We start from the raw sequence: 27,747 nt of genomic DNA on the forward strand, positions 1-27,747 counted from the left end.
TATTTGGACAGTGAGTAAGAAAATGTAAATTGATGAATTCTCTGTTGTTTGTAACTCAGTGACGTCATGGATAAATTATGAGTTTTACAAATCTCTAAGTTGTTGGTGTTCCTTGGTTTAGCCTCAGTTTGAGGAAAGCTTTAAGGCGCCCTGGGTTTAGGGGAAGGGCTTTTTCAGGGTTCTTGCCCTGCCCCAAGTAATAGGGTATCCCTAATGATGTGGGATCACCATCTCTTCTCCCTGCCTTCAGAGTAAAGGACTTTTTTCCCCCTGCCTTTATTCAGCAGGTTATTGGTTTTTATCTGTGTCCTGAGGGTAAATAACCACATTTGCTGCCTTGACCACAGCAGCCACTTTTCTTTCACGTTTCAGCCTTCACCACTTGGGAGACTGACTTCAGTCTCCCATCCTGTCCCTTTTCCTTTCCCTGAGTACACAGTGACGTCCATGGAGGAGATCATGCCATTGAGTGCAAATGCCCCTCATTTTATTGATTCCCAGGAGTTTTGTTCTCTCACTCTGTCCCACACTTGGCCATTAGCAAGTGGCAACAAATTTAAATTGAAATTTTCCTACCTACTGTAATGGAGTCCTCCTCTTCCTACTCCACTGTCTCAGATAAATCAGTGCTCATGTCCTTGGAGGCTCCTGTCTTTCTTCATATTTCTGTTTAGTTGGTTGCCCTAAGACCTCTGCTGTCAGAAGGGTTCAGGTAAAGTTAGGATTTCATAGATTTTCCAGCTTTTTATTGTTTGTAATGTGGGAACACCTCTCCTTCCAGCTTTCAATATCCTAAGTGGAAGCCAGATATCTATCATTGTTTTCATTTGTATTCCTTGTGTTATAGTAGCAAGATGGAGCATATTTTATGCCTTCACTTGCCACGTGTGTATTTTTTCCCCTGCCAGTTGCTTGTTGGTATTCTTTCCTGTATTTTTCCTGTAGGTGGTTTTGTACCATTGCTTCTGGAACTCTTGATGTAATCAGGGTGTTATCTCATGTTTGTTGCAAATATTTTTCCAGTATAATTTTTTAAACAAATACAAACTAGGAGGTATTTGACAACAGTAGAGGAAGATTTTACCTGTGATTATGTATAAAACATGATTACATTTTTTTCCTGTGGATTTTTTGTACAAATATGCTCTCCATTTATATTTCTAATAATTCAAATACGAAGCACAGTGGACCTCTTCAGGTCTTGAAAGTGAATATGACTTTACCTTTTTTAAAATACAAATTTATTTATTTTAATTGGAGGCTAATTACTGTGCAATATTGTATTGGTTTTGCCATATGTTGACATGAATCCACCACGGGTGTACATGTGTTCCCCATCCTGAACCCCCCTCCCCAACCCATCCCTCAGGGTCATCCCAGTGCACCAGCCCCAAGCACCCTGTATCATGCATCGAACCTGGACTGGCGATTCATTTCACATATGATAATTTACATGTTTCAATGCCATTCTCCCAAATCATCCCACCCTCGCCCTCTCCCACAGAGTCCAAAAGACTGTTCTATACATCTGTGTCTCTTTAGCTGTCTCGCATACAGGGTTATCGTTACCATCTTTCTAAATTCCATATATATACGTTAGTATGTTGTATTGGTGTTTTTCTTTCTGGCTTACTTCAATCTGTATAATAGGCTCCAGTTTCATTCACCTCATTAGAACTGATTCAAATGTATTCTTTTTAATGGCTGAGTAATATTCCATTGTGTATATGTACCACAGCTTCCTTATCCATTCGTCTGCTGATGGGCATCTAGGTTGCTTCCATGTCCTGGCTATTATAAACAGTGCTGCGATGAACATTGGGGTGCATGTGTCTCTTTCAGATCTGGTTTCCTCAGTGTGTATGCCCAGGAGTGGGATTGCTGGGTCATATGGCAGTTCTATTTCCAGTTTTTTTTTAAAGAATCTCCACACTGTTCTCTATAGTGGCTGCACTAGTCTGCATTCCCACCAACAGTGTAAGAGGGTTCCCTTTTCTCCACACCCTCTCCAGCATTTATTGCTTATAGATGTTTGGATAGCAGCCATTCTGACTGGTGTGAAATGGTACCTCATTGTGGTTTCAATTTGTATTTCTCTAATAATGAGTGATGTTGAGCATCTTTTCATGTGTTTGTTAGCCATCTGTATGTCTTCTTTGGAGAAATGTCTGTTTAGTTCTTTGGCCCATTTTTTGATTGGGTCATTTATTTTTCTGGAATTGAGCTGCAGGAGTTGCTTGTGTATTTTTTAGATTAATTCTTTGTCAGTTACTTCATTTGCTATTATTTTCTCCCATTCTGAAGGCTGTCTTTTCACCTTGCTTATAGTTTCCTTTGTTGTGCAAAAGCTTTTAATTAGGTCCCATTTGTTTATTTTTGCTTTTATTTCCAATGTTCTGGGAGGTGGGTCATAGAGGTGGTCATAGAGATCATAGAGGTTCTGAGGTGGGTCAACTGCTGTGATTTATGTCAGAGAGTGTTTTGCCTATGTTTTCCTCTAGGAGTTCTATAGTTTCTGGTCTTACGTTTAGATCTTTAATCCATTTTGAGTTTATTTTTGTGTATGGTGTAAGAAAGTGTTCTAGTTTCATTCTTTTACAAGTGGTTGACCAGTTTTTCCAGCACCACTTGTTAAAGAGATTATCTTTTCTCCATTGTATATTCTTGCCTCCTTTGTTGAAGTTAAGGTCCATAGGTGTGTGGATTTATCTCTGGGCTTTCTATTCTGTTCCATTGATCTATAATAGTCTTTGTGCCAGTACCATACTATCTTGATGACTGTGGCTTTGTAGTAGAGCCTGAAGTCACGCAGATTGATTCCTCCAGTTCCATTCTTCTTTCTCGATATTGCTTTGGCTATTCGAGGTTTTTTGTGTTTCCATACAGATTGTGAAATTATTTGTTCTAGTTCTGTGAAAAATACCTTTGGTAGCTTGATAGGGATTGCATGGAATCTATAGATTGCTTTGGATAGTATAGTCATTTTCACTATATTGATTCTTCCGATAGATGAACATGGTATATTTCTCCATCTATTTGTATCCTCTTTGATTTCTTTCACCAGTGTTTTAGTTTTCTATATATAGGTCTTTTGTTTCTTTAGGTAGATACATTCCTAAGTATTTTATTCTTTTCGTTGCAATGGTGAATGGTATTGTTTCCTTAATTTCTCTTTCGGTTTTCTTATTGTTAGTGTATAGGAATACAAGGGATTTCTGTGTGTTGATTTTATATCCTGCAACTTTACTATATTCATTGACTAGCTCTAGTAATTTTCTGGTGGAGTCTTTAGGGTTTTTTATGTATAGGATCATGTCATCTGCAAACAGTGAGAGTTTTACTTCTTCTTTTCCTATCTGGATTCCTTTTATTTCTTTTTCTGCTCTGATTGCTGTGGCCAAAACTTCCAAAACTCTGTTGAATAGTAGTGGTGAGAGTGGGCACCCTTGTCTTATTCCTGACTTTAGGGGAAATGCTTTCAATTTTTCACCATTGAGGAAAATGTTTGCTATGGATTTATGACTTTACCTTTTAAGCTATTTTAACTTAGAAAGGGGGGAAAAAAGAAACTGTTCATACTCAAGAGAGTGCCATGTCCCTAAAATGGTAGAGGTCACTAGTAAACATGAGAACAGATCAGTTACATCTGTTAATGTCTTCCCAATCTGTTTTGTACGTTTGACCAAGGTTTTAAACTTTGTAAGCTGAAGTGTGTTTTTCGACCTAAAAGTGTTTAATTAACGATTTCTGTTTTGTAGGCTGTAAAATACCACTGCATTAGAATAGATAAACAACCAGCATACAATGTTGAGGTAAGAGATTTGGAGTAAGATGGTAATCGGGGCAAAAAGAAGCTTTCCGTTTTGTTATTCCTCGGTTTTTTTTTTTTTGTTTTGTCTGTGCTGAGTCTTCATCGCTGCACAGGCTTTTCTCCAGTGTTGGTGAGCCAGGGCTCCTCTCGCTACAGTGCATGGCTTGCTCCTTGCCGTGGCTTCTCTTATTACACAGCCCAGGCTCTAGGGCATGTGGGCTCAGTGGTGGTGGCTCCCAGGCACGGGCTTGATGGTTGGTGGCACATGGGCCACATGTGCCCTCAGCATGCGGGATCGTCCCGGGAAAGGAAGATCCTTAATGTGTCTCCTGTATTGGCAGGCGGATTCTTTACCTCTGAGCCATCAGGAAATCCCTTGTTTTAGGGTTTTTTTTGATATAAAGAAATGTGCTGTCAGCAAGACAGATTCCTATCAGATTTGAAATGTAGTTTCTCTCATCAGATATGAAAAAAAAATAGTATTTTCTCAAAGCTCAAAAAAAATTTTATGCAATGATAAAAATTGATAAGAATTTAAAACTTGTGTGCATCACAGGTGAGTTGTGCATCTGTATTCGTACATTTTGTAGCTTTCATAATTACTACTTAGATTAAATTTTCAGTATAATATTTATGAGTATATATTTTTTTGTATCATTCATTCCTTCAAAATTGATTTCTTTATTCTATTTAGTCTTTCACAGTATTCTTGATTCTCAACTAGTTCAAAGTAGTCACTTTTATTGTTAAAAATATTTTGAACAAGGAGGATGTGTTTTGTGGAACTCTTAAGAGTTATGTTAATGTGCATCTTCAGACTAATTTTATGCTACAGCAATCGTTACTTTTTGCAGATATTGATTGTGCTTGATGACATCTTAATATATGCAGTATGTGTTAATAGACACAGTTTGCTTTTAAGTTTAAAAGAACAGCAAAAAGTAATTCTGCGTCTAAAGTAGAACTGTATGTATATGCACTGGCGTGTGTGAATAGATCACCAGTGGGAATTTGCTGTTTGACTCGGGGAACTCAGACTGAGCTCTGTAACAACCTGGAGGGCAGGAATGGGCGGGAGGCGGGAAGGGATTCGGGAGAGAAGGGGCATGTGCATACGCATGGTTAATTCACGTTGATGTGTGACAGAAATCAGACCACTATTGTAAAGCAATCGTCAATCAATTAAAAATAAGTATTTTTTAAAAATTAAAAAAAACTATGTGTGGTTGTACTTTTAACTGAAGTCTCATTATTAGCCAGACTGTGCAAATGCCTTTTGAAGTTTTCCTTAGGGGTAATATTTCCCTATATGATTCAAGGTGACAAAGACTAATAAATAGAGCAGTTAACAATGTATATGTTTTGCAGTACAATTTTATTGTTGTAAAAAACACCTTCATATAAATCATTCTTTCTGAACCACGTAACAACCTAGTGAACTAGTGAGACCAGAGATTGTTCATTTTACAGATGAGGAAATTCTGGCTCCTTACTAATTGAAAATTTCATCTCAGAATATTCCTCTTCTTTTTTGTGAGTCATAGAATCTTTCCTTTCATAGGTTAAAAATGCTGAATTTCCACGAGGAATATTAAACTTACTTGAAAGCCTCATAGAAGGACAGTTTTTTAAAGAAGCAATTGAGGAACTTTCCTCTTTGCAAGCACATTATATCCCTCCTGTTTGCCTTCTCCATGCTCTTCTAGAAAACATTCTACAGGTAAGAGCAGTCTTATGTGTTTACAGTCTTTCAAAGAATTTTAAAATGCACATTCTCTCTTTTTTTGCACGTTTATATTGTTATTTTCGTATGTTTATATTATTATGTATATATTTATTATTTTCTCTCTTCCTTGTTTGTTCCCCTCATTTTAATAAGAAAAGAGACACCTATTTATTACTATTTCTTTTCTGTTTTTAAAGTAAGTACTTCTGAGAGTTTTAATATTTTTCTCAGAATTTTTTTTCTGTGGCAGTAAAGTAACGTAAAAATCAAACTGCAGAGATCTAGGTCGTTTAGTAAATTACTCAGTACATTGGTAATCATTTTTATTCATAGTGTATGTAGATACTGAATTTACTCTTTAAACTGTGAAAACCAATGAAAATAGCTTTTCAAAGGTATATTTCTCGTCATATTCTTTATCAAGGTACCAATTTGAAGAAAAAACAGGTTTAAGCTGTGTCAGACTAATGTTGGTAATAAGTCAGAATGTTGCGTGTAAAGTTTCTTTAGTTTATTTCAAGTCACATTTTGGGACTCAATCTCAGTATAATCATGAGAAGTAAAATGGACATTTCATATAAATTAGTCCCAGTAGCTGAGATTATCTAATATATAGATACATGTTTAGAGTATGTCTCTCTCTCTCGGTTGCAGTATTCAATTAGCTAAATATCCTGCTCCCATCTGTTCTCCTTTGTCCAAACATATTTTTGCCAAGAAGGTTAGATCTGGGTTATTAGAGTTTTAAACTAAATTAGCTGGTAAACTGTGCTTTTAGCCATCTTGTTTTCTGTCTTTGTTTTTAAATAATAGGATAACATAGATACGTTTTCTGGTCGATACTTTCATATATTGTCCGCTCTCCTTCACCTTCACCCTCCTTGGAAGTCCCCAGCCATGTCAACATATTACTTAGAGTTGTTTCAGTGTCCAACTTGTATGAAAGGTACATGGTCTCTAATAGAAGTGCTTATCAGGTAAGGAATTTCACATGTAAGGATGCTCAATTTCATATAGTCAGTGTTCTCCTATGTATTTTTTAGATACTGATAAAATAAATGTTTCTTTTTAGAAGAAGTTATTTTTGTGTGTGTAATGTTTGCATGTTGTGTTTAACATAAGGGCTAAATTGGTCATGTTTGTCAATTTATTTTTAAAAAATGTTTGATAAGTATATGAAATGGACTTACAGGAATGCTAAATCATTCTTTGTTTTCTTTTTAACAAAATAAATTTGAACTTTGTTGTAAAAAGTAAGAAAATAAATTTACTGGATATGAACATTATCAAATTTTGGTCATTATCAGTATAAACATTTGTAACTATGTACAGTCTGCTTTAGTGTTTCTATTTTTTTCAGCTAGAAATTTGAATTTTGAAACTGAACTTAATGTTTCCTAAATATGTCATCTTTTTCATGCCTCTGCACATGCTGTCATCTGCCTAAATCCTTCCTTTGTCTTACACATGTTAATCTTTTCAGAAATCCCTCGTATTTCTGCTGCTTTCTCTCAGACAGGACTAATCGATTTTTTCATTTTTTTCTGATAGCTCTCTGTATCTGATAGCTCTCCTTTGTCTGGAAAGTACTTTGTTTTTATCCAAATGTTTGATTTTAGCAGGAGTCCATAGTAGTAAGAGAAGGGTTACTTGACTAGCCAGGCAAAGGCTAGATCGTTGGTTACTTCTTTGAGGTCATAAGGATTTACCTACCATCTTGATTATATTATATTTAACACAAGCTAATTGACTAGCTAGCATGCATTATTTATTCTTAAAAAAAAAAAGTTATTGAGTAGTTATTGGTAGCCAGGCACTGTGCTATGTTTCAAGGGGTGAAAAGATAAAATCGTAATTTCTGCACCCTTTTTCTTAGCTTCTGCACTTTTGAAGATATGAGCATAATTCTAACACAGTACTGTCTCAGCACAGGTGTAGGAAGTGAGGATATATGGTTTACTTATTTGCCATTGTTCCTAATTTTCAAATCTGTTTCTTCCTTCATTGTCATCACCTTCTTTTAAAAGCCTTCATTGCTTCTTATGTAGACTGTTGCACTACTCATCTTGTTGACCTTGATTCTACTTTTTTCCTTTTGTCTTCTAAAGTATTCCAGTATGGTCTTTCCAAAGTGGTCTTATCATTTCCCAGATAAAAAGTCCTTCATTAAGACATAACATCACCTATAGAAAACGTTTAAAATTCCTTCGCAAAACATGTAAGACCCTCCATAATTTAGCCCTATATGTGTCTCATTCTTATCTTCATCTTTCCGCCAAGTGTACCCGTTGACTGAACTCCTTTTTATTTCTTTTTAAAAAATTTTATTTATGTATGTATTTTTGACCATGCTGGGTCTTTGTTGCTGTGTGGGCTTTCTCGAGTTGCAGCAGGCAGGGGCTACTCTATATTGTGGTGCCAGGGCTTCACCTTGCAGTGGCTTCTCTTGCAATGCATGGACTTTGGGGCAGGCAGGCTTCGGTAGTTGTGGCTCCTGGACTCTTCTAGAGCACAGGTTCTCTGGTTGTGGCTCACATGCTTAGTTGTTCCATGACATGTGGAATCTTCCCCAAATAGGGGATTGAACCCATGTCTCCTTCATTGGCATGCAGTTCTTTGCCACCACACCTCCAGGGAAGCTCCTCTTTTTCTTTTCTTAACGCTTTGCTCTTAGATTTTCTCTGCCTTCTCTAAACCGCCATTCCTGCCACCGTGTAAATACCTGGCCACTCCTAATTATCCTTTAGAGTGCAAGTCAAATGCCACTTCCTCTCTCTCGCCCTTTGCCTTGAGTTAAGTTTCTTATTTAAATCAACCTCTTGCTTTTTTTTTTTTTAATGCTTTATTTTAGTAATGTTAGTTTGTAACATTATATAAGTTGCATATGAACATTGTATTTCTACTTTTGTGTACCTGCATTGTGCTCACCAGCATAAACTGAGTTTTCTTCTGTCACCATATAATTGATCTCCTTCTCTCCACCCACCCCCAACCCTTTCCCCTCTGGTAACCACTACTCTATTTGTATCTGTGTGCTTGTTTGGTCTAATTTGCTCATTTGTTTGGGTCATTTGTTTTTTATATTCCACAATCATAGGGTATATGTCTTTCTCTGACTTGTTTCACTTAATACACTCAAAGTCTATCCATGTTGTCACAAATGGCAAGATTTTTTTTTTCTGGGTAGTATTCCATTATGTGTATGTGTGTTAATGTGTGTCATATCGTTATTCATTTGTTGGTGGGCTCTCAAGGTTAGATCCATATTTTGGCTAGTGTAAAATATTGTTGCAATAAACAAAGGATGTGTATATCTTTTCAAATTAGTGTTTTCGTATTCTTTGGGTAAATGCCCAGAAGTGAGATACCTCGATCTTAATGGTATCTGTCCTTAAGAAAAAAAATTTACACATTATATTGAAGTACAGTTGACTTACAGTGTTTCAAGTGCACAGCAAGGCGATTCACTTACACATATTATTGTTGTTCAGTCACTCAGTCGTGTCCGACTCTTTGCGACCCCATGGACTGCAGCACACCAGGTTTCCCTGTCCTTCACCATCTCCTGAAATTTGCTCAAACTCATGTCCTTTGAGTTGATAATGCCTTCCAACCATCTCATCCTCTGTCGTTCCCTTCTCCTCCTGGCCTCAGTCTTTCCCAGCATCAGGGTCTTTTCCAGTGAGTCGGCTCTTCACAACAGGTGGCCAAAGTATTGGAGCTTTAGCTTCAACATCAGTCCCTCCAATGAATATTCACGGTTGATTTCCTTTAGGATCGACTGGTTTGATTTCCTTGCTGTCCAAGGGACTCTGAGGAGTCTTCTCCAACACCACAGTTACAAAGCATCAATTCTTTGGCGCTTAGCCTTCTTTACAGTCTAGCTCTAACATCCATACATGGCTGTTGGAAAAACGTAGCTTTGACTAGATGGACTTTGTTGGCAAACTGATGTCTTGTCTGTTTAATAAACTGTCTAGCTTTTCATAGCTTTTCTTCCAAGGAGCAGGTGTCTTTTAATTTCGTGGCTGCAGTTACCGTCCACAGTGATATTGAAGCCCAAGAAAATAAAGTCTGTCACTGTTTCTTTTTCTGTCACTTTTCCCGTCTATTTGCCATGAAGTGATGGGACCGGATACCACGATCTTAGTTTTTGAATGTTGAGTTTTAAGCCAGCTCTGTCACTCCCCTCTGTCACCTTCATCAAGAGGCTCTTTAATTCCTCTTCACTTTGTGCCATAAGGGTGGTGTTACCTGCATATCTGAGGTTATTGGTATTTCTCCCCGAAGTCTTGATTCCAGCTTGAGTTTCATCTAGCCTGGTGTTTCTCATGATGTACTCTGCATGTAAGTTAAATAAACAGGGTGACAGTACACAGCCTTGACGTACTCCTTTCTCAATTTGGAACCAGTGTGTTGTTCCATGTCCAGTTCTAACTGTTGCTTCCTGACCTGCATACAGAGTTCTCAGGAGGTAGGTAAGGTTGTCTGGTATTCCCATCTCTTTAAGAATTTTGTTGTGATCCACAGAGTCAAAGGCTTTAGCATAGTCAGTAAAGCAGAAATAGATGTTTTTCAGGAATTTCCTTGCTTTTTCTGTGATCCAGCAGATGTTAGCAACTTGATCTCTGGTTCCTCTCCCTTTTTTAAGTCCATGTTGTACATTTGGAAGTTCTCAGTTTATGTACTGCTGAAGCCTAGCTTGAAGGAGTTTTGAGCATTACTTTGCTAACATGTGAAATGAGTGCAATTGTTTAGTAGTTCAGACATTCTTTGGCATTCCCAATCTAAAAGAAGTTGTCCATATACACATACATTATTTTTGAGATTATTTTCTATTATAAGCTGTTTTAAGATACTGACTACAGTTCCCTGGGCTATACAGTAAACCTTTGTTGCTTATTGCATATCTATTTTTTATTAGAAATCTAGTATTGTATTCATACTAAGTCAAACAAGTGAAATCAAAATGTCAAATTTTTTAGCCAGGCAAAAATTCAGAAATTTTCTAAAATATGTTTTCCAATTTGTCTGTCTCTTCTTTTTTGACCTTTTTTTCTCAAGACTTTATCAAGTGTGGTAGTAGTCCACACAAATTGGAAAACATAAACTAAATGAAATGGGAGCACTAAATATGAAATAGAAGTGGAACAAACTAGGTAAAAGTAAACAATCCTCATATAATCCAGTTGTTTTTAAGTATGGCTGCTCATTAGAAACATATCTGGAGCTCTGGAGAAAAAAAGCAATAACTGGGCATTTGTGTTTTTCAAAAAGTTCAAGATAATTCTGATATGGATCTGGATTTTAAAAAGTGATTACAGGTTTTTCTTTTAAATGATAGTTTTGGTGATGTAGAATTCTATTATTTTCTGTTGACCAATCATAAATACAGTAGTATTAAGTCAATGTAATAGTTGTATAATCACAATGGTAAACTATGTTTATCAGTTTTCACAATCAATAGGCAGACAAAAAATAAAAGATAATTACAGCTGCATGCCATAATAGAAACGTGATCAGCCTTGAGGGGTCTCCATACTGATTTATATTCCCTCCAACAGTGTATATAAGCAACCTCTGAATTCAGAAGAGTAGATGCTCAATGTTTAACATCTCTCTCCTCAGTGCTTATGTCTGGAACATAATCAGTGCTTAATAAAGATTTGAATGAATTAATTGATGCTACAGGAAATGGATTTCAGACAGCTTAAATGTAGACTTTTTAATAAACAGATACCAGATAAATGATTGGGTCTGTTGGGAGTCTAGCGGAAGGTGCCTAGAAAAGTGGTAGGAATGTAAATGAGCTGGATGATATTAGTCTACTTCTGAATGTATTTTTGAAATATTTCATAATATGTGTTTACATAAAAAGAAAAAAAGATATTATTGTATCCGTCTCTGGCAGTTTTCAGGTAGAGTTAAATAACTATGGTCAAGGAGGACCTTTTAGACCAGATTGGTGTATCAAATGGATTGTAAAATTTAATAGCTGTTAAGGGCCCACCTACTCTTAGTGTAGTATTCTAAAGGAGATGGAAAGGATGGAGACAGAGGTACAGAGTTGCAAGTACATTGTTGATATAATAATGAAACTGGAAGAAAATTGTAATAAATATTGTTGCCTAGACTCTTAGTCCTAGAGTTCTGATTTATCTTGCATTCTCTTTTTAAAAATACTGTAGAACTGTGCTTCCAACTCTGAAGCCACTAGCCACATGTGACTATGTTTAAATTTAATTAAGAGTAAATAAAATTTCAGCACCTCAGTTCTATACAAGCCACATTTCAAGTGTTCAGTGGAATATATCCATCATCACAGAAAGTTCTGTTGGGTAGAACTGCTGCAGAAGATGGAAAGAAAATAAATACTGAATTTTTAAAACTAAAAAAACAGCTCTAAATAACCTTCATTTTACTAAATAATGAATAAGAAAATAATTGAGTAAGAGGATGATTATGGAGAATATTATAAATTGAAAGTGTAGCTAATTGAGAATGTAGCTGATTATCTGAATCAATGAATTAATGAAATTCATAGCTCTTTTTTTTTTTCAGTGAAGTAAATAATACAAAGGGAGACTACCAGCTGGATGTTAAACATTACAATCATTGAAAAATAGGGAAATTAGATCTCTATTGTTGAAAATTTAACTGTGTGGGATATTTGACTGGGTTTAATATTTAAAGGAAGAAAATACATTATTAATAAAATTTTGCTGAATTTGCTTTATATTTTGTGGGAGCAAACTTTATTAAAATTTCAGTGACTTTCTAAAAAGTAATAATTTGCTCACAGATTACTCAGTGAGTTGTTACATTTTATAGATTGTTGGGTTCATGTTTTCCAGGTCTTGCCTTTTCAATGAAAGTTTTTGTCATCAAATTTCAGAAAATATTATTGGCTCTAAGGCACTCCACCTAACACTGCTTAAATTTTTCTTTAATTTGATTGAAAGTGAAGTCCGACATCTGAGTCAAAAGTAAGTTTTAATCACCAAAAATATGTATCTTTTCTTTATATTGTTTTATGTACCATTTTTCTAATTACTTACATATGCACTTCTTAAAAACCACCTTGTTTTCTAGTTTAAAGTAGATTTATTTTTAAAATACATGTCTAGATTTAGTCCTTCAGTAGCGGTAAAGATTTATGTTTCCTTAGTTCACATTTTTACTTTTCACTGACTTACACATTTGGATAGGTAAGATTGTTTTTATTTTTCAGAATTTGTATATTTTTTAATTCTTTAGTAACTGAAAGCCTGAGTAAAAAGCTATAATAGGTTTTAACACTGGCTGTAATATCCGTAAGCTTTGCATATGCTCTAAGACCTGTAGTTACATTAATGTGTACTCATTGGAGATGATGTTTAAATGGGGCCATTTAAAAAATTTTGTCCTGAATTATAACTAGATATTATGATCCTTATATATTATGATTTTTCTATATTCAAAAATTACTGGAATTTTTTGTTTTATGGCAAGATATTATGCCTAATAACATGATGATCAATTTAGCAGCTCTTATGCCTAGTAACTGTAGTAGTTAAATTGGCATAAAGATAATGCTTTTCATTTGTCTTTTTATTAGGTTGTATGACTGGTCAGATTCTCAGAATCTGAAAATAACAGGAAAGGCAGTTCTTCATGAAATCTTTTGGTCAGGAAGTGAGAACTCTGGGCTTTTGACCAAACCAGTAAATATGCTTTTGGAGTGGACTATATATTCTCACAAGGAAAAATGCAAGTCTAATGATGTAAGTAGGATTAATTTACAAATGAACATTGGCCTTTGGAAAAAAGTGCTTCTTTGACATATGCATCTTTTTTCTTCCTTTTATATTTTGAGTTACTTGAAAAGAATTAATATGTACCCAAATACATCCTTGTTTTCTATTTTGTTTATCTAATTGCAAAGTAAAAGATTCTTGGTGGCTGGTTTCATCATTTCTCATTTGGTGATAGTGCTGTATCCACGTTTGGAGAATTACCTGACTATTACTGCTAAGAAGTCTACAGTTAATTATTCTAGATTTTATATTTTTAGATGTTTTAATTTTTAAGGAACTTTTGATTTTAAAAATTGAGCAAATCCATACAACTTTTTGGTGAGCTACTAATAAGTTCTACTTGTTTTTAAAACTACCTTTCTGGATGTTAAGAGTTATTTCCTGAACCATTTCTTCATAAGTAGGTTTTGTTTATCATTTGACATTTAGCATAAAGTGATTTTAATACGTTTATCTGAAGGGTAACTGGGAAAATTAAATGCAGAAAATATGTAAAGTGCATAGCAACATACTGCTCCATGTTTTAGGTGTATAATGTTAGTCATTTTTCTTTTCAAAATGATCTTTTGGGGACTTCATTGTAAACTTTTTTGTATTATATCATTAATTTCAGTTCATTGTTTAAAATCCCTTTCTTTTACTTTCTCTTCTGTCTTCTTGAATGTTTGAATCTTATTTGTTTTAGTCTTTATTTCTAATATGTGTACTTAATATAAATGTCCTTTTGAGTACAACTTGAGATTCCTCCTTCAAGTTTTGATCCTTTAATGTAGGGTGCTCTTACTGATTTTTTCAAAGTGTTTTTTATTGTCAATTATGAATTCCCCTTTGATCCAAGAAATATTTTGAAAGAGTGTTTTAAAACTTCTAAATGGATGGCTTTTTATTGTTAGTGGGTTTTTTCTGTGCTTTTGTTATTAATATCTAATAGCAACATAGCTTAAAAGTGAGCTATATGTGATTTCTGCTTTCTGAAATTAATTCAACTTTTCTTTTTGACCTCATATAGGATTAGAGGCCAAAATGTGTATTCTGTTATTCCACATTTTTTCCTAACGCCTGTTAGCTCAAGCTTAAATGTTTTAATCAACTCCTAAGACTCCCTTGGAAATATCTTGTTTTTTTCTTTTTTAACAGTTCATTCTTTATATATAGAAATGCCTTCTTGTTACTCATGAATGATATATAATCATAACTGATAGGTAGTATTTTCTTTGGGGACAGTAAATCTAGTAGATGGAGTGGAGATCTCTGGTGTTTCAGTTCAGTTTAGTTCAGTCGCTCAGTCATGTCCCAACTCCTTGCGACCCCATGGACTGCAGCCACCAGGCCTCCCTGTCCATCACCAACTCCCGGAGTTTACTCAAACTCACGTCCATCACGTCGGTGATGCCATCCAACCATCTCATCCTCTGTCGTCTGTCCCCTTCTCCTCCCGCCTTCAATCTGTCCCAGTGTCAGGGTCTTTTCCAGTGAGTTGGTTCTCCACATCAGGTGGTGAAAGTATTGGAGTTTCATTTTTATCATCAGTGCTTCCAATGAATATCCAGGGCTGATTTCCTTTAGGATGGACTGGTTGGATCTCCTTGCAGTCCAAGGGACTCTCAAGAGTCTTCTCCAACACCACAGTTCAAAAGCATCAATTCTTTTGCACTCAGCTTTCTTTTTATTTCAACTCTCACATCCGTACGTGACTACTGGAAAAACCATAGCTTTGACTAGACGGACCTTTGTTGGTAACGTAATGTCTCTGCTTTTTAATATGCTGTCTAGGTTGGTCATGGCTTTTCTTCCAAGGAGCAAGCGTCTTTTAATTTCATGGCTGCAGTCACTATCTGCATTGATTTTGGAGCCCCCAAAAATAAAGTGTGTCACTGTTTCCATTGTTTCCCAATCTATTTGCCATGAAATGATGGGACCGGATGCCGTGATCTTAGTTTTCTGAGTGTTGAATTTTAAGCCAGCTTTGTCACTCTCCTCTTTGACCTTCATCAAGAGGCTGTTTAGTTTTCTTCTCTTTCTGCCATAAGGGTGGTGTCATCTGCATATCTGGGGTTATTGATATTTCTCCCGGCAGTCTTGATTCCATCTTGTGTTTCATCCAACCTGGCATTTCGCATGATGTACTCTACATATGAGTTAAATAAGCAGGGTGACAGTATGCAGTCTTGACATATTCCTTTCCCAATTTGGAACCAGTTCGTTGTTCCATGTCCGGCTCTAACTGTTGGTTCTTGACTTACATATAGATTTCTCAGGAGGCAGGTCAGGTGGTCTGGTATTCCAATCTCTTTGAGAATTTTCCAGTTTGTTGTGATCCACATAGTCAAAGACTTTAAGCCATAAAGTCTCTTCTAGCTTAAGGAAAATTCTTAAATAGTTCCTCTTCTAATTAATTTCCTCTGATCCACTTTCTCTCTTTTGCTTTTTAAGTTCCAGTTGAACTTACATTACACCTCCTCTTTTTATCCTCTGTGTTTTTACCCTCTTGTGTTTATTTTCCATTTTTTTCTACACTCAGTCCATTCTGAGTAGCATTTTCATCCAATTTCTAGTACACTAGTCTCTTTGAACTGTGTCTAACATGATAAACAGGGTGATTGCATTTTAATTTTTGTACTTTTTCCAATTTTAGACTTTTTAACTTCCAAATTACTATGGTATATTTTTATGATTTCTGGTTCCCTACAAAGTTTTCAAGGTTTTCTTTTTTCTTTGAACATGGTGATAATAGTTATTTTACAGTCTATGTCTGATTATTCCATATTAGACGTTTTCATGAGTCTGTTTCTGTTTCTTGTTTCTGCTGTTTTCTGTTACATTCTCTTGCCATCTAGGTATGCTTGACTGTATGCTGTAAATGGCATTTAAGAAGTTATCTTGTAGAAACAGTTCGTGGCAAAGACACTGACTATTTTCTTGTAGGGAGAATTTTTGTTGCTGGGTTCAGGGTTTCCTGAATAGTCCAGGTGAAGCACAGAACTGCAGATAATGATAGTTATGCTTCTGCTTTGTGCTTGCTTTGAGATTGAAGCCCTGCAGGGTACCAGCGTATTGGGCGTTAGGCCTTGGGCCATGACTTTTTATACTCTCTTCTGCCCTAGGCTCCAAAAACCACACTTCTGTGTGTCAGCTCTTTCTCTTGGGTCAGCAGATGTCCTTAGGGCACAGTCAGCTAGCTTTGAATGCCTCACTTGGTTTTTACCTTCTCCTGGATCCTGGCTGAGCAGTTTCTCTTAACTTTACAGAAGATGTTTTACATATTTTATTCAATATTTTAAGTTTTCTTCTGTAAGACAATTTATCTGAATTACCTGAGGCCTCCATTATCAGAAACAGAAGCCCTTATTGATTTTTAAAGATTCTATTTAGGGAGTGTCTGAGGCATTCTTTAAAGAAAAAATTCTTTTCAGGGTTTTTTTTTTTTTTTGAATTAAAAAGGGAGAATTGTTTCTGGGTGTAACTACACTTCTAAGCTAAAAATGATAAAATCCTGATTAATTATCATTGCCTTTTTTTCCTACTGTTCAGACAATAGAATCATTAAGTATAGAAAATATTTATGCAGAAATGCATAAATAAGAAAAAAGGATATTTCTTTTTTATCCATTTGATTATATAAATGAAATTTTCATTTATAATTAAAAACAATAATAAAAGTGATATTTCCACAATTTTACTAAATCACCAAAGGACTCCCACAGTTAAGAATTTACTCAGCAAATACTAATATAAATAGTAATGAATTCATACATATTTAACCTGAAGATTTTTGTTCACATTTATAAGTAAATTAAGCATATTTGTGAAGCGGTATACAAGAAATTATAGCATCAGTTGTAGTATGAAAACTGGTTTTGAGCTTTGCAAATTAATATTTTATTTAACATTTGTATTGCTTAACTTCATATAAGCTGTTTTTTTTATTGTGATACTTTATGTGTTAGAATTCATTATTGTACTTAATTAATTAAATCTTTTTGGCAGTTTCCAATTTCACAAATTCCATGCATGTTGACAGACATCATTTTCTGTACTGTAAAGCATTTGTATCTTGATTTGCTTAGTTGAAGCATTCAATTTAAGTCATTAGCTAAACAGAAGTCCTCAGTTTATGCTAATATTGTTTTGTCATAATGTCAATCAGAAAGTATTGCAGAGTGACACAATGGCAATGAATTTCATTGTCATAATCTCAGAAAGCTTGGGCCTTCCTTGGCAGAGCAGAGGTGGGATGTGTCAAGGTTATAGAGGAGGTACACATTTTACTAAGCTTAGTGGTTAGTCCTGCTTTTCGTTGTGATGTCCTTAAATGCTGTTTAATTATAACCCTATAGTTATTGGTAGAAATGGAAACTAGTTTGTATTTAAAGATAAAGAAATTGAGGTTGAAGAGTATAAGTAACTTATTCAAGATATCACAGCTTCTTAGGGCAAAACCTTGACTAGTGGCCAACACACTTTCTCTCATTTCACGTGCCACTGTTCAAAATAGGAAAAGGCACAGTATGTACTTAATGTTTGCCTCTTTCTGCCAGAGGTACTAGAGGAGCAGTTTGTCATCTGTTGCTGTGGAATATTGTAGAAAACCCTAATCTGGGGGTCAGAAGGCCAGCATTCAGATTTGTTCTGCATTTATACACTGGTCAATTTTTGGAAGATTGCCAAGTTTATAACCTGTAGATTACTTGTACTGGTAGATAATAGAGAACTGTATTGACAATGTCTTCTAAAAGACTTGAACATACTAGAAGGGAGTTCCACGGTAAATATGTCACATGTGTAAATTAAATCTTTCATTTCTTTCTTAGGTTATTTATGCTCTACTCTTTCAGCTTTAGTAAACATTTCAGTATTCCAAGAAAGCTTTTCTCTTTTTATGATTTTCTTTTTTTTTTTTTTTTGGCCATTTTCCCGCTAACCTACTTCCAAAGCATATATATTCTCTGTGCTAGAAATAGCATTGTTAGGTTACAGTGAGTATAATCCATACACAGTGTCTTGGTCCTGTGGTTATAGTGAATGTCATGGTTAAGAAAATAGTGTAAAAGAATCCAAGAACCTGATTTGAAAGTATATTTTTCTATAAAAAGTATCTATGATGGATATGTGATAGCTATTTTAGCCATTGATACACAGATAGAATAACTTTGGCAGGATTTTTTCGTACCATGGTAAAGGGACCACAGTCTTTCCTTGAAAATACTGCAAGGTGTGCCTCACACCTGTCTCTTGATTTTTTTGTTTAGTTTTTCTTATCTTTTTTTTTTTTTTAAGATTTATTTATTTTTAGAAGCGCTGGGTCTTTGTTGTGTGGCCTTTCTCTAGTTGTGGCTAGCAGGGGCTATTCTGTAGTTGTGGTACACAGGCTTCTCATTGCAGTGGCTTCTCTTGTTTCTGAGCAGGGACTCCAGGGCGTGTAAACTTCAATAGTTGTGGCTCCGGGCACTAGAGCACAGGCTCTATATTTGTGATGCATGAGCTTAGTTTCTCCGAGGCATGTGGTATCCTTCTGGACCAGGGATCCAACTGGTGTCCCCTGCATTGCAAGGACTCTTCAGCACTGGACCCCCAGGGAAGCCCTGTCTCTGTTTAATAACGGTAATTTCAAGGTGAATTGAATAGTAAGCCATATTGATACTCATCTGTGGTGTCAGGTACACGTGTACATTTATTTGCATAAGGAACGTCTCAACTGGTTGGTTTTGTTATTTTTACATGATGGAGTGCTGGATTATGGTTTTGTTGTTCAGTTGCTAAGACATGTCTGACTCTTTGCAACCCCATGGATTGTAGCATGCCACGTTTCCCTGTCCTTCGTTATCTCCCGGGATTTGCTCAAATTCATGTCCATTGAGTCAATGATGCCATCCAACCCTCTCATCCTCTGTTGTCCCCTTTTTCTCCAGCCTTCAATCTTCTCCAGCATCAGAGACTTTTCCAATGAGTTGACTCTTCCCATCAGGTAGCCAAAGTATTGGAGCTTCAGCCTCAGTTCTTCTAGTGAATATTTAAGGTTGATTTCCTTCAGGATTGACTGGTTTGATCTCCTTGCTGACCAAGGAACTCTCAGGAGTCTTCTCCAGCACCACAGTTCAAAAGCATCAATTCTTTGGTGCTCAACTTTCTTTATAGTCCAACTCTCATATCCATGCATGACTACTGGAAAAACCATAGTTTAGACTATATGGGCCTTTGTCAGCAAAGTGAGTCTACTTTTCAATATGCTGTCTAGGTTTGTCATAGCTTTTCTTCCAAAGAGCAAGCGTCTTTAATTTCATGGCTGTAGTCAGCATCTGCAGTGATTTTGGAGCCCAAGAAAATAAAGTTTCTATTTTATCCCCATCTATTTAGCAAGAAGTGATGGGACCACATGCCATGATCTTCGTTTTTTGAATGCTGAGTTTTATGCCAGCTTTGTCACTCTCCTCTTTCACATTCTTCAGAAGGCTCTTTAGTTCCTCTTTGCTTTCTGCCATTAAGGTGGCATCATCTGCATATTTGAGGTCATTGATATTTCTCCTGGCAATCTTGATTCCAGCTTGAGCTTCATCTAGTCTGGCATTCTCATGATGTATTCTGCATATAAGTTAAATGAGCAAGGTGACAATATACAGCTTTGATATTCTCCTTTCCCAATTTTGAACCAGTCTGTGTTCCATGTCTGGTTCTAACTTGCTTTTTGACTTGCATACAGGTTTCACAGGAGGCACGTACGGTGGTTTGGTATTCCTATCTCTGTTAGAATTTTCCAGTTTGTTGTGATCCACACAGTCAAAGGCTTTAGCATAGTCAGTGAAGCAGAAGTAGATGTTTTTCTGAAATTCCCTTGCTTTTTCTGTGATCCAACAAGTGTTGGCAATTTGATATCTGCTTCCTCTGCCTTTTCTATATCCAACTTGTACATCTGTAAGTTCTCATTTTAGGTACTGCTGAAGCCTAGCTTGGAAGAGTTTGAGCATTACCTTACTAGCATGTGAAATGACAGCAGTTGTGCAGTAGTTTGAACATTCTTTGGCATTGCCCTTCTTTGCGATTGGAATGAAAACTGACCTGTTCCAGTTCTGTGGCCACTGATGAGTTTTCCAAATTTACTGGTATGTTGAGTGCAACACTTTAACAGCATCATCTTTTTGGATTTGAAATACCTCAGCTAGAAGTCCATCAACTCCACTAGCTTTGTTCGTAGTAATGCTTCCTAAGGCCCACTTGACTTCACACTCCAGGATGTCTGACTGTAGGTGAGTGACCATACCATCGCTGTTGTCCAGGTCATTAAGACCTGTTTTATATAGTTTTTCTGTGTGTTCTTACCACCTCTTCTTAATATCTTCTGCTTCTGTTAGGTCCATATCACTTCTGTCCTTTATTGAGCCCATCTTTGTATGAAATGTTCCCTTGGTATCTCTAATTTTCTTGAAGAGATCTCTAGTCTTTCCCATTCTGTTGTTTTCCTCTATTACTTTGCACTGATCGCTGTGGAAGGCTTTCTTATCTCTCCTTGCTATTCTTTGGAACTCTCTATTCAAATGGTTATATCTTTCCTTTTTTCCTTTGCCTTTTGCTTCTGTTCTTTTCTCAGCTATTTGTAAGTCGTCAGACAACCAATTTGCCTCTTTGTGTTTCTTTTTCTTGGGGATGGTCTTCTTCACTGCCTCCTGTACAATGGCACGAACCTCTGTCCACAGTTTTTCAGGCGCTGTGTCTAATCCACTCAGATCTAATCCCTTGAATCTATTTGTCACTTCCACTGTATAATCATAAGGGGTTTGATTTAGGTCATACCTGAATTGTCTCGTGGTTTTCCCTACTTTATTCAATGTAAGTGTGAATTTGGCAGTAAGGAGTTATGATCTGAGCCACAGTCAGCTCCCGTTCTTGTTTTTGCTGACTGCTTAGAGCTTCTCCCATCTTCGACTGCAGAGGATATAATCAGTCTGGTTTTGGTATTGACCATCTGGTGGTGTCCACGTGTAGAGTCATCCCTTGTGTTGTTGGAAGAGGGTATTTACTATGACCAGTGCGTTCTCTTGGCAAAACTCTGTTAGTCTTTACCCTGCTTCATTTGGTACTCCAAGGCCAAACTTGCCTATTACTCCAGGTATCTCTTGATTTCCTAATTTTGCATTCCAGTCCCCTATGATGAAAAGAACATCTTTTTTTGATGTTAGTTCTAAAAGGTCTTGGAACTGTTCAGCTTCTTTGGCATTAGTAGTTGGGGCACAGATTTGGATTACTATGATGTTGAATGGATTACCTTGAAAACCAATGGAGATCATTCTGTCATTTTTCAGCTTGCACCCAAGTACTGCATTTGAGACTCTTGTTGGCTCTGAGGGCTACATCATTTCATCAAAGGAATTCTTGCCCACAGTAGTAGATACAGTGGTAATTGTAGTTGAATTCGCCCATTCTGGTCCATTTTAGTTCAATTCCTAAAATGTCGACATTCACTCTTACCATCTCCTGTTTGACCATTTCCATTTCGCCTTGATTCATGGATCTAACATTCCAGGTTCTTATGCAACACTGCTCTTTACAGCAGCCGATTTTACTTTGACCACCAGACACATCCACAACTGAGCATTCCTCTTTGGCTCAAAGTCTTCATTCCTTCTAGTGCTGTTTCTCCACTTTTCTCCAGTAGCATATTGCATACCTACTGGCGGGAGGCGGGGGCGGGGGGAGGCTGTTCATCTTTCAGTGTTTGGATTGTGGTTTATGTGAAGCTTAACTCTTTGGGCTCACCTCGTCTTTCATATCCAGAGTCTTAAGACCAGGGAGCAGAAGTAACCCTGACTGAAATAGGGGAATACTTTGAGAAATCAAATGTTAACAGTCTCCTGCTTTCTTCATGAGTAGTCTCATTGCTGAAAGCTAGATATACATATATGTTGGAAGGAATATTCTGTGGTATGAATCTAGACATGATCAGTTTGCTAGTTTAAATAGAGATTTTCATTGTCCAGTTTTACATTCTCTTGATAAATTGAACCGTGAGAAGTAACATTGCTCAGTGATCATCTACATTTTGGCTTTGCACAGAACAAGAGTTGGCTTCCTGCAGAGTTCATTGAAGACTAGCGACGACCCAGTACTTACAAGAGCCATTTACAGTCAGCTGCAAGGCTTGTCACCTGTTAGAGTTTGAGGGAGGTGTGAGCACCTCCCCAGCCTGGTAATAATGGCCAGGCCTACTGCTCACTCCCCGTGTCACACAACTACAACTGCAAGGTTTAAACCCAGTTCTCTATGAAGGCAGGAGAAGGGGCCTTGCTCCTGCCCACTCATGAAATCCTGACCTCGCAGAATCAGGCTGTGGTCACGGTTCTGTATTTTGGCCCCTGATCATGTCAGAAGAAGGGCAGTGCTTCCCTAATCAAGCAGTTTAGAATCCCAAATCTTCAGAGTTTCTCCGCCACCTTCTGATGTCCAGCCCTGCCAGAATACCATGTGCTGCCCAACAGCGTCGCGGTAGGGCAGAAGGGGACCTCTGCACCTGCTGAGGATGCTGTGTGTGGATTTGCCCTCAGTAGACACTGTTAGTGGGTCTGGTGTACGCGCTGCTTGACCACTTGTCCTTGTTTGTACAGCCGCTCCAAAATAGCGCTTTAGTTATGAAGTCTTTTAACTAATAGCGCCTTATGATACGAATGATGCAATATATACTTGTAAGAACCTTGTCTCTGAGGGCAGGAGAAACAAATCCTGTAGTCACTGAGGGTTCAAAGTGCTGGATATTTCTGTCACTAATCTCATATCAGGTATAATATGATGGCAGAACATAGCAGTTATAGTCTGTTTGGGTATCATAACATTTATTAAAACCTTTTCCCGTGCTTTCTACCCAGCTGTTAATTTAGTGGTTTTTTTCATGCATCCAACATGCCTAGACAACAAGTACCAAAACTACAGGAATTTTAATTAGTTTAATGTCATTGTGAAAAAGTGTCTGTTTAAATCAAAGGTGTTTAAAAATATTATTTTCACACCTCTTCATCTTCATAGTTTATGGATTAGAATGATATCTTTAAACACTAGTGTAAAATATTATTATAAGTAAACTTTGTATGCCTTGCCATATTTCTTATAGTAGTTTAATAATGTTAATATAGAAATGGTAATATAAAGCAGTGTTTAAACTTGATATTGCTGTATCTCTAAGTTAGATATGGTATTTGGTATAATTTAATAACTAATATTTGATCAGCCAGTTTTTTTTTTTAACAACAAAGTACAGTTTTGCTGTAGCTTGTATTTATTATGTTTTTCAAGTCTTTTCCTTTAAAAGACCATTTAGGGAAATGTAAAGGTTAATTTTATATATAAACAGTAGAGGTGACTAAATTTCTCTCTTTTTTATAGTCATATGTTCTTGTAAACAGAAATCCGCAGAACCCAAATACTTCTTCATTGTTTTAGTAAAATTATTGCCCGACTAAAGCACTGGACACAATTGGATGAAGTTATTTTAAAAGTTTGTTTCAAGCTATCCATATATGAGACCTGGAAATTTTATTAACTGTTTTGTCGTATAAATACAGATATAGATGTAGATACAGATCAGGGGAGGAAGGAGGGAGAAAAGGAGATGGAAAGAATGAAAAGAGGGGGTTAATTTGCTAGAGTTCTTAAGAATACCTTTTAGCATTACCATGCCCCATTTTTCTAAATAGCTATATTTTGCTTCAGCAAGTATTTGAAATAATAGAAATGATACCTTTCAGTATGTTTTAGTAATATTTTTCCATCTTAATGTTAGGTCTTCAAACATGAACTAGCTTACTTACTGACTGGAATTCTTGGAGCAGCAATAGATTATTGGATTGTCCTTGGTCTTAATATGGGTAGAAACGTGATGCGACCCATGTCTGATGACTTAGGAAGTTATGTTTCCCTTTCATGTGATGGTAAGTATGTCTATGTTGCATGAGCCTTATTCCTCAACACACGTCATGATTTTATAAAATTTGATATTATAGTATGGAAAATAGTACCTGGAAATAAAGTATTATATGTTTGTATATAATATTAATCACAGTTTTCTTAATTCTACAACTAACAATTTAAACTACCTCATAAAAGTAAATATTAAACAGATTTAAAATCAATTTATTATAGGTTTACCTTTTTTTTGTTTGGTGTTTTAAAATCTCACATGGTGAAAACTATTTTTAATACATTTAATACTTCTGCTCATTCAACTAGAAAGCATTATCTCTCTGTAATGTTATCTGTGCCATATGAACAGTTTCCTGGTCTCTTCTTGCATGAATACTTAACAGTATTAAAAAATGAAAATCATTAGGTCAGAATACTTACTATGGTATAGAAAGCCACTTGTATTAACTTGAGCTTATATTACTGGTTAAAACATTTCCCCCATGTACCTGTTGCTGTATAATTTTTCTTACTATAACAAAAAGCTGCCACTGCTTCTTTTCCATTGAGTCTGATGATCTAACAAATTAGCATGGATGAAACAAATAAAAGTAATATATAATACATATGTATAATTTTCTCACTCTTCTTCCTTCCTGTATTATCTGATTTTAAAGTTCTCCCTAAAGTAATAGGGAGGAATATTATTTAAGCAATATGATGACAGAACTCATTTTCACATGCTTACTTTATGTTTTGTATGTATGTGTGTTAGTAGCTCAATCATGTCTGACTCTTCACGACACCATGGACTGTAGCCCACCCTTCTCTGTTCATGGAATTCTCCAGGCAAGAATACTGGAGTGGGTAGCCATTCCCTTTAAAGACGATCTTCCCAACCCAGGGATTGAACCCAGGACTCCCGCATTGCAGATGAATTCTTTACTGTCTGAGCCACCAGAGAAGCCCATGAAGGTTGTCTCTAACTCTTTCGGGTCTCCTGAGTTAAGGGAGGCTTCTGTAAGACTTTTTTACATTCTTTTTTATTTTTCTCTTTTCATATAGTTGACAATAGAGCATTACCTTAGTTTCAGGTATACTACATTGTTTGACATTTGTATATGTTAAGAAATGATCATCACTACTATAAATCTAGTAAACATCTGTCCCCATACAAAGCTATTTCAATGTTATCCACACCATTTATATTCTTACTCTTGAAAGCCAGAGTAGTGCCCTATGAAACATTTCCTTCCTCTTCTCCCTTTCTTCCTTCTTTCCTAAATTTCTAAAATGAACATATTTTAAGCCAAGTGAACTTTTATAGCTTTCAACTATAAAAGTTGATTTTGGTATACTTAAAAATATTTTAGACTAAGCATTCTCTTTTGTTGCACATGTGTTTCATTGCATCTTAGTTTCATATAAAAGAAAAAGTTCTTGAATATGCTGTCAATCAATTTAATACTTCGAACAGATTCTAGAATAGGAATCCAGGCTGTAACTGGGTTCAGGATTTATTCAATGATGCCCTCTGCAAAGAGAGGTCTCTCTTTATACTACTGAAGTTAGAAGATTTTTATCTAAAGCACTTTATCTTCTTTTTTTCTTTCTTTTTCATTGAGCTGAGGGGTGATTACTGTTCCTCTTGTGAAGTAGCTGTCCTTTGTTCCATGACTTTTTAACATTTCTTAGCTCAAATTCAATCTTCCTTCAGAATCCTGTCTTATCATTTCTTTCCCACCATTCCTACTAGGTGTGTGTGTGTGTGTGTGTGTTTTCCTTTTTTCCATTTTAGAAACAGAATTCTGGCATCATTTGCTAGCATGGGAACTAGACATTCAGCTAAAAGGATTCCCTGTTTTCATTCCATAATGAAACTTCTTTGAGTTAGAGGACCCAAGACAGGATTAGCAGTGCCTTTAAAGATTATCAGTATGTCTATATGCATTGTTTCCAGTGTGTATTAGTTACCTCTAGGGAGATACAACTTATCTTACAGTTTAACCAAACGGATGAAATAATGAGCCATGTATTAGAAGAGTTCTGCTGTGTGTTATGAATCAACTTTAATGCTTTCCTTACTCATAATCAAATGTCCCTTAACTTTCAAGCAAGCATTATTACCCACTGTTACTACCAGTTTTCACAAGACAAATTTAAACCTAACATATCTGAGCCTGTAACTGACTTCAGCTGAAATTAGACTTTAATGTTACCATTGTAATCCTATGAACAGACTGATTACTTTGCTCTCAGTTATGTTTGATCACTAATATTTAAAACTGTAAGAGATTAAACTGTATTCCTGTTTGAAATGCGTGTTTAAGCCTTTCCTTCCCCTTTTCAAAGCACACATAATTGGTTTCTTAGGCTTCCAATTAAGCCATAGATGGGCAGTTTTAAAAATATATATATATCTAAAAATGGTTCAAATTAATATCTCATAAATTTTTGTTAGTACATGTTGATTTTAAGCCTTTGTCAAGATAGAGAAGTCAAGTAAATGATTTACCCTTAAGAGCAGTAGCTTTTCTACAACTAATAGGTGAAACTAAGTTGTTTATTATAGAGCTTGTAGAATAATACACTTAATCCTACAAGTGAATCTGGTATTCTAGTAATGTCCTTTTGGTCAGTATTTTGATGGAGAATCATTTTCTTGTTCAGTTGCTAAGTCGTGTCTAACTTTGCCACTCCATGGACTGCAGCATGCCAGGCTTCCCTGTCCTCCACTATCTCCCAGAGTTTGCTCAAATTCATGTCCATTGAGTCAGTGGTGCTATCTAGCCATCTCATCCTCTGCCTCCCCCTTCTCCTTTTACCTTCAGTCTTTCCCAGCATCAGGGTCTTTTCCAGTGAGTCAACTCTTCCCACCAGGTGGCCAAAGTATTGGAGCTTCAGCATTAGTCCTTCCAATCAATGTTGAGGGTTGATCTCCTTTAGAATTGACTGGTTTGATCTCCTTGGTGTCCAGGGGACTCTCAAGAGCCTTTTCTAGCACCACAATTCAAAAGCATCAGTTCTTTGGTGGTCTGCATTCTTTATGGTCCAACTCACATCTCTACCTGACTACTGGAGAAACCATCACTTTGACTATATGGGCCTTTTTTGGCAAAGTGATGTCTTTGCTTTTTAATACGCTATCTATGTTTGTCATAGCTTTCCTTTCAAGGAGCAAACATCTTTTAATTTCATGATACAGTCACCATCCACAGTGATTTTGGAACCCAAGAAAATTAAGTCTGTAACTGTTCCCATTGTTTCACTATCTATTTGCCATGAAGTGATGGGACTGGATGCCATGATCTTAGTTTTCTGAATGTTGAGTTTTAAGCCAACTTTTTCACTCTCCTCTTTCACTTTCATCAAGAGGCTCTTTAGTTCTTCTTTGCTTTCTTCCATGACGGTGGTGTCATCTGCATATCTGAGGTTATTGATATTTCTCCCATCAGTCTTGATTCCAGTTTTTGATAACACAGCCTGGAATTTCCCTTGATGTACTCTGCATTTAAGTTAAATAAGTAGGGACC

At 36.3% G+C, this 27,747-nt stretch overlaps 1 protein-coding gene across 1 annotated transcript in view; it reads left to right on the forward strand.

The window, feature by feature from the left end:
* Positions 1-27,747, forward strand: part of SLF1 (SMC5-SMC6 complex localization factor 1) — a 69,348-nt gene that overhangs the window by 30,235 nt on the left and 11,366 nt on the right. Inside the window, exons 10-15 of the mRNA XM_061152016.1 lie at positions 3,759-3,812; positions 5,373-5,531; positions 6,351-6,514; positions 12,392-12,523; positions 13,135-13,300; positions 24,096-24,243. Of these exons, the coding sequence (XP_061007999.1) occupies positions 3,759-3,812; positions 5,373-5,531; positions 6,351-6,514; positions 12,392-12,523; positions 13,135-13,300; positions 24,096-24,243 (823 nt within the window). The remainder of the gene's footprint in view (positions 1-3,758; positions 3,813-5,372; positions 5,532-6,350; positions 6,515-12,391; positions 12,524-13,134; positions 13,301-24,095; positions 24,244-27,747) is intronic.

Source organism: Dama dama, chromosome 9 (genome assembly GCF_033118175.1).
Source record: "Dama dama isolate Ldn47 chromosome 9, ASM3311817v1, whole genome shotgun sequence".
NCBI lineage: Eukaryota > Metazoa > Chordata > Mammalia > Artiodactyla > Cervidae > Dama > Dama dama.